At 43.0% G+C, this 7,066-nt stretch overlaps 1 protein-coding gene across 1 annotated transcript in view; it reads left to right on the forward strand.

Moving 5' to 3' along the window:
* POLD1 (DNA polymerase delta 1, catalytic subunit) overlaps positions 1 to 2,178 on the forward strand; it is a 186,046-nt gene extending 183,868 nt beyond the window's left edge. The window contains exon 27 of the mRNA XM_040433632.1: positions 1,576 to 2,178. Coding sequence (XP_040289566.1) covers positions 1,576 to 1,672 — 97 coding nt within the window. The 3' untranslated portion in view covers positions 1,673 to 2,178. The remainder of the gene's footprint in view (positions 1 to 1,575) is intronic.
* The last annotated feature ends 4,888 nt before the right edge of the window (positions 2,179 to 7,066 follow it).

A 7,066-nucleotide genomic window follows, 5' to 3' on the forward strand; every position in this document is an offset into this window, starting at 1 on the left:
GGCATTAAAGACCTGGAGTTTAACGTCTATAAATAATCCATTCTCACTAAAGAACTTTTCCCCCTAAAATTAGAGAATAACCTGAACAGCTTGATTCTTGGGCCATACTATTGGAATGCTCGTAGTCATAGGCCACGGCAAAAAACGACCTCAATTTCACTTTTGTCTGCTGAACCCAGAAGGATGTTAAAATGAGCCCAAACTAAACCAGAGAATGTTGCAACCTGAGAAGGACTTTTAACACATTCACTTTTGTCAGAGTTGCCTCTCCAGTTGTACCTCATCAACAACTACAGAGAGCCCCAGGGAACAGTCTGGATGTACACGCAGCAAACATCTGTGGTAACCAATGACCACAGTATTTTGACTCAAATGGGGTGCGGGGTGCCAGACCACTCCTAATCAGCTAGTAATGGACTATTCTGAGGATAGGCTATAACTTAAAAAAGTCTGGACAACCCCCTAGTTTTGACTATTGCTGCCTCACCAAAAGCAAACAAACTGCAATGAATCTGCTCCCCAATCTATTAGAAATGGTGTGCCTAGTGTCGCAAGTTATGGACCAAATAACTAACTAGTTGGCCAGTTTACTTAGGATAGTGGGTATGGTCCTGGTCTATGTGGATAGGCAATCTGCCCTAGAAGTAATTAGCTGCAGGATAAGGCCTCATGCACACGACCGTTGTTTTGGTCCGCATCCGAGCCGCCGTTTTTGCGGCTCTGATGCGGACCTATTCACTTCAATGTGGCCGCAAAAGATGCGGACAGCATTCCGTGTGCTGTCCGCATCCGTTGCACCGTTCCGTGGCCCCGCAAAAAAAATATAGCATGTCCTATTCTTGTCCGTTTTGCAGACATGAATAGGCATTTCTACAATGGGCCGCCCATTCCGTTCCGCAAATTGCGGAAGGCACACGGGCAGGTTCCGTTTTTTGCAGATCCGCGGTTTGCCTACCGCAAAAAACGGCACGGTCGTGTGCATGTAGCCTAACAGGCAGAACCGGATTGACAGATATCCTTTCTCGTACTTTTTTCCATTGGGGGACACAGACCATGGGTATAGCTTAAATCCTTTTACAGACTGGGTAGCTCAAAGTTGATCCAGAGGAAGGCAAAAAACCCTAATGAGGTAGAAGCCAATGTTCCCCATTTTAGGGGAAAAAATCCTTCAAATCTGCAATCGACCCCTCTCTAGTAGCTATAGCCTGTAATATTATTACACTCCAAAAAGACATCCAGGCCCCTCTTGAACTCTTTTAGTGAACTCGCCATCACCACCTCCTCAGGCAGAGAGTTCCATAGTCTCACTGCTCTTACCGTAAAGAATCCTCTTCTATGTTTGTGTACAAACCTTCTTTCCTCCAGACATGGAATATGTCCCTTTGTCACAGTCCTGAGTATTCATAGATTATGGAAGAGATCTCTGTACTGACCTCTGAGGGGAGATCTAATAACCATGTATAAATATATCAGCCCTGACCAAAGTAATAAAGTATCACTCAGCCCATCCTTTTTGTCTAATATTTTAAATCTATCAATGTATAGCACTGTAAATCCTTCTCCTTTGCTTCACAGTCGTGACTGTCCCATATTCTACATGAGAAAGAAGGTACAAAAGGACCTTGATGACCAAGAAAAGCTGATCCAGCGATTTGGACCTCCTGCATGGTAACCACCATAACCTTCATGTGAAGACCAAAAACACAGGCTCCATGACTACAACACTGGGTCAACAGTTAGCAACCATAAGCTTCCTCCAACATGTACCAGAGTTTCCCCATCTAAAAGCTAGATATTTCTGATCTCCAGGCATCAAACATCAGCAGACTGCAAATATCACCATTTTGTTTTAGTCTCATCAAGGTGTCCTGAAGGAAACTGGTTTGTTGGTCTTATCTGGGTTTTAGATACACAAAATCAAAATTTTAATCAACCACTTGGGTTGTTCTCTTATACTGGTTTAAGTAGCCTCCATGATTTGTCTGTTACAGGGACTATGACATTTGCTGTGGACGGTCTTTATTCAGTTGCTCTGAGGGATGTAATACAATATCACTGGCAGACAATGCCTTTCTTGCAGATTGATAGATTTTCACTATAGTTTGGGATTCATTTCACCTAAATAAGAAACTTTTGTAATGTTTTGTACCAATATGGAATAAAATAGTTTTGAATTTGTTATGTTGGTGTCATGTTTGCCTTAACCATGCAGATCTATGGAAGGTAATTTCTGATTTAGGCTACTTTCACACTCGCGTTTTGTGCAGATCCGTCATGGATGGATCCGTTCAGAGAATTCAACTGTCTGCCTCAGTTCAGAACAGATCCGTTTGTATTATCTTCAACACAGCCAAGACGGATCCGTCATGAACCCAATTGAAAGTCAATAGAGGATGGATCAGTTTTCTTTTTTTTCTTTTTTTAATATATATTTTTATTAATGCATCATCCTGTAGAAAGATAGCATGCATGTCATATATGTAGCGAAACAGAATGCATTATGTTTTCAAGTATATATAAAAGGCACAAATACAAATAATTGAATACATGGCATATTCAAAATAAAGGAACAATATTCCCCCCCTCCCTATCCCACCAACACTTCCCAAAAGGATGTCTGCTCAAGTTCCTCCCTCCCCAACTGTACAATCAGATGTAGGTAGCATCATGACGACGATACCACTGGACAAGAACCCTGGGTCCTCAATTCTAATTTTCCCAAGTTCCCCTTCAACACAGCCTTAGAGTACCATTCTGTGTATTGGAAAGCTGACATGAGCTTATTAATGTCTGTCCGTGTGAGGTGTTTTTCAATAAAGGTCTTTCATTTACGAAAGAAACCTTTTAGGTTTTTTTTCCTTCTGGAGTTCCGTGTCTAGTTTATCAATATACATAAATTGAGACATCTGGGATACCAGATCCTGTATCTGTGGAGTATTTGGCTTTAGCCAATTGTTGAGAAGACCACGGAGAGACACCAATAAAGCCACATCTATTATCAGTTTTGGTTTAGAAGACTCATCAAATATGTGGAATAACAATGCTTCCGGATTATGATTTAATGTGTCCCCCCATGTATCTTTGATCCATTTAGAAACTGATTTCCAGAATGTCTGAACATGTACACAAGACCATACCCAATGTACCAGATCTGCCTTATCGGACCCGCATTTTGGACATGCTGTAAGGTATTCCTTCACACTCGGCTTTCTTGAGATATTGAACGCAGTGTATGAGGCGAAAGTGTGATTCCCTCCACTTCTCACATGGCACCACCTTACACTCTCTCATCCAGTTCTGCAATACATCATTAACTGGTAGTGTAACTTGTAATTTTTCCCCCCATTTTTTAAACAGGTTAGCTTCTATTTTTTTGTCTCCTGAATCCCTAAGCACATGATAAATATGAGAAATAGAGTACTTAAAGTCCCTATGAGTTAGTGAAAATGCCAGTGATTGAGTTTTGCACTCGTGGGATACATTTAACAATCTCTGTTTACAAAAGTGAATGCTTTGTTGGTACGCCAGAAACTGGGACTCGCTCAGGTCGTATTTATTGCAGATCTCTGGAAACGTGAGGTAACGGTTTTCAGAAACCTGCAACAGGTCAACGAAGGTATTCACTCCTCGGAGTCTCCACTCCATGAACATCTTATTTTGCGTACCCTGAGGGAATTCCGGGTGCCGCCATAATTCCATGTCTCTTGAGATAAAAAATGGCCTCTTAGCTAGTTTGCGCACCTCCTTCCACGTTACTATCGTGTCTCTCAGAACAAGTGAACGTTTTAGGTGAGGTGGAAGTGCCTGTCTCCTAGAATGTAATAAGTTTATTAACGGCCACCTATTGGACAGTTGTTGTTGTTCTAAAGGGGTAATTTGAATAGTATTGAGTATTGTGTACCCAGTCTATGCAGTGTCTGAAAAGACGAGCAAGATTGTAAAGTCGCAAGTTTGGTATATTAAGACCTCCATGGCGTCTGGGTAACATTAGTTTAGATAAGGCTATTCTTGGTTTCCTACCTGACCAAAGGAATGATGTGAAAATGGATTGGAGATCCCTAATGTCAGTGCTTTAAGAGTAGTGGTAATGTCTGGAGGGGGGTAGAGAAGTTTCGGAAAGCAAATCATCTTTATAAGATGACTCCTACCCGTTATTGACAATGGCAAAGTCTTCCATCTCTCCAGATCTTTTTTATTGGCTTTAAACAATGGGATATAGTTCAACTTATACAGTGATTCAGGTGTTTTCCCTATTTTAATTCCTAAATACTTAATATATGTGTCAGCTATCGTGATTTGATTACAGGATTCTGGTAGTTTGGATTTGAATGCAGAAGTGCCCAGCGGTAACAACATACACTTGTCAAGATTTATCTTGAAGCCGGAAACTGGGCCAAAAGCATTCAAAAGCTGTAACACCTTTTCTAGATCTTCCACCGGGTCTGCTAGAAAGAGGAGAAGATCGTCCGCAAAGAATGATGTTCTCACCTCCTGATTCCCTATTTTAATGCTATGAAATATATCCCCCTCCTCCAGCAGTCTTATCAGGGGTTCTAAGGCCAGGTTGAACAAAAGCGGCAAGAGGAGACATCCCTGACGTGTTCCCTTAGCCAATGAAAGGGGTGCTGATAAGAATCCAGGAATCGAGACCCTGCCTTTAGGGGCTCTATATAGTGCAGATATAAAAACTCTGAAGGGGCCAAGAATTTGCATCCTATCCAATACCCTCTCTAACCAATCCCATCTCACATTATCAAATGCCTTCTCTGCGTCAAACGCCACCAGTGAGGGTGCTGTGAAGTTATCGATTCTCCAGTGTACTGCGTCAAGTACGGTCAGAACTTTGCGGATATTAGATACCGCAGCTCTGCCTTTAATAAATCCCGACTGGGATGGGGACACTAAATTAGGCATAATAAATGATAGCCTATCAGCCATTATTTTTGCTATCAATTTTAGATCCACATTGATCAGTGAGATGGGACGGTAAGGAGAGGGTTGCAACATGTCTTTCCCAGATTTAGGCATCAATTTGATATAAGCTACATTATCCATCGAGGACAGAGGTGTTCCTGTTCGGAGGCCATTAAAGACCTTTCTTGAGAGGTTCCGCTATCTCCCCTCCCAGGAGTTTGTAGAATTTACTCGAATACCCATCCGGGCCTGGGGCTTTTTGTAACTTTATGGCGCTAATAGTTTCTGACTCAATAATTGGAGCATTCAAACTCTGTAGTTGGGACTGCGAAGGAGATGGAAGAGAGGTACATTTTAGAAAAAACTCTGACATAGGATCCACCGGACCCGGGTCACTATACAACGTGGCAAAGAAGTCTCGCAATACAGATACTATCTTCTCTGGGTTTCTATGGATTCCTCCCTGGGAGTCAGCTATGGTTATGTGCTGCTGACGCTTGGAGTTTTTCACCAAAGCCGCTAATAACCTGCCCGCCTTATTACCTCCTCTAAAGAACTTAGCTGCTGAATGTGTCATATCCATCCTCTCCTTCCTTTCATACCACAACTCATAAGCTTCTCTAGCCTCTTGCCATGCTCGTTTAGCCTGCTCCGACGGTGATGTTAAATATGTGGTGTATGCTGTGCGGAGTGTTTGGCTATGACCCAGAAGTTCTTGCGCCACTTTTTTCTTTAGACCCCGAGTATACGCTAGTATCCGTACTCTCAGGACCACCTTCGCTGTATCCCAATAAATGGAAGGAGAATCCAAATGTGTGCTATTATCCCCTCTAAATTCCCAGTACCAGCCCTTTAGGAGATCCGCAAAGTTCTCATCGGTGTATAAATAAGATGGAAAGCGCCACAGGAAGTCTGTACCCCAGGGCTGCTGTTCTGAAAGTGTCATCGAAATGGGGGCATGATCGGATATGATTAGAGCGTGTATTTGGGCGTCAGTCACTCTGTGATTCAGACTGTTGGTGGTGAAGTAGTAGTCGATTCTCGACCATGAATCATGTGGATTGGAAAAGAAAGTGAATTCTCTGCCATCAGGATTCATGAGTCGCCAAACATCTGTCAGGGCCGTATCATTTAAAAACGGGGCTAGAACCCCTTGCCCCGTATGAGGTCGGTTTGTATGTAGGCGTGAGCTCTTCCTATCCTCCTCCAGGGTGACCACAGTATTGAAGTCTCCCCCCACTATCTTATTCATTGAGGTGTCCCTAGCTATTAAAACCGCTAGTTCTGCGAAAAAATTTCATCACCATTGGCGCCATCGACATTGTACAGTGTGAATTTATCCGCCCCTGTCGTGATGCGCAATGAGCACCATCTTCCATTATCATCATTTGCCCAATCTAAAATATTGTAAGCCAGATTTTTAAGCTGTAATATCGTCACCCCGGCTTTGCGGTGTACCGCCGCATAGCCCAATGCCTTCCCCACCCACGATTTCTCCATTCTGACAAAGTCCTCCGATTGCAAGTGAGTTTCCTGTAAGAGGGCTATGTCAGCACGGAGATGTTTTAAGTGCCTGAGGACCTTATTACGCTTCTGAGGAGAGCGCAAACCTTTAACATTCCAGGATACTATCTTCATGGTAGTTTTCCCTGATCTGATATCTGATCGTGAAGGTGAGGATTGGCAGATATCTTAATAATAATTGCAAGAACAAATTTCCCCTTAACAACCTCAAACAAAAAAAAAAAAAACATAAAGTTAACAATTGAGCTCTAGGCACTTCAGATGACCCCAACGGCCATGATTGAGCTCTACATGACTTCACTTTTTTCCGCATGTAAAAGAGAGTAATCTTAGTACGAAATTCGCTGCTCTCCCCAGCTGCCTTGTTAGCAAGGACAGAGCAGAGCAGGTCATCGCTATTGCAACACACCATGACATTGATATGGACTTACCGTCTAGTTCTGGGAAGCCAGGGCCCCGGGGATTTAAAGGAGTACACTGAACTGTTTGCCAAGCCAATATCCCCTGCGGGAGCAAAATCGCCCCTAGTCTCCCCAACCCAGACGGCAACCTCCATAACATACCAATCTTCACCACTTGCAGTCCGAGATGTTGTCCGGACCCGTGTAGGAGGTTCTTCTAAATGTCA

Source organism: Bufo bufo, chromosome 1 (genome assembly GCF_905171765.1).
Source record: "Bufo bufo chromosome 1, aBufBuf1.1, whole genome shotgun sequence".
Classification (NCBI taxonomy): Eukaryota; Metazoa; Chordata; class Amphibia; order Anura; family Bufonidae; genus Bufo; species Bufo bufo.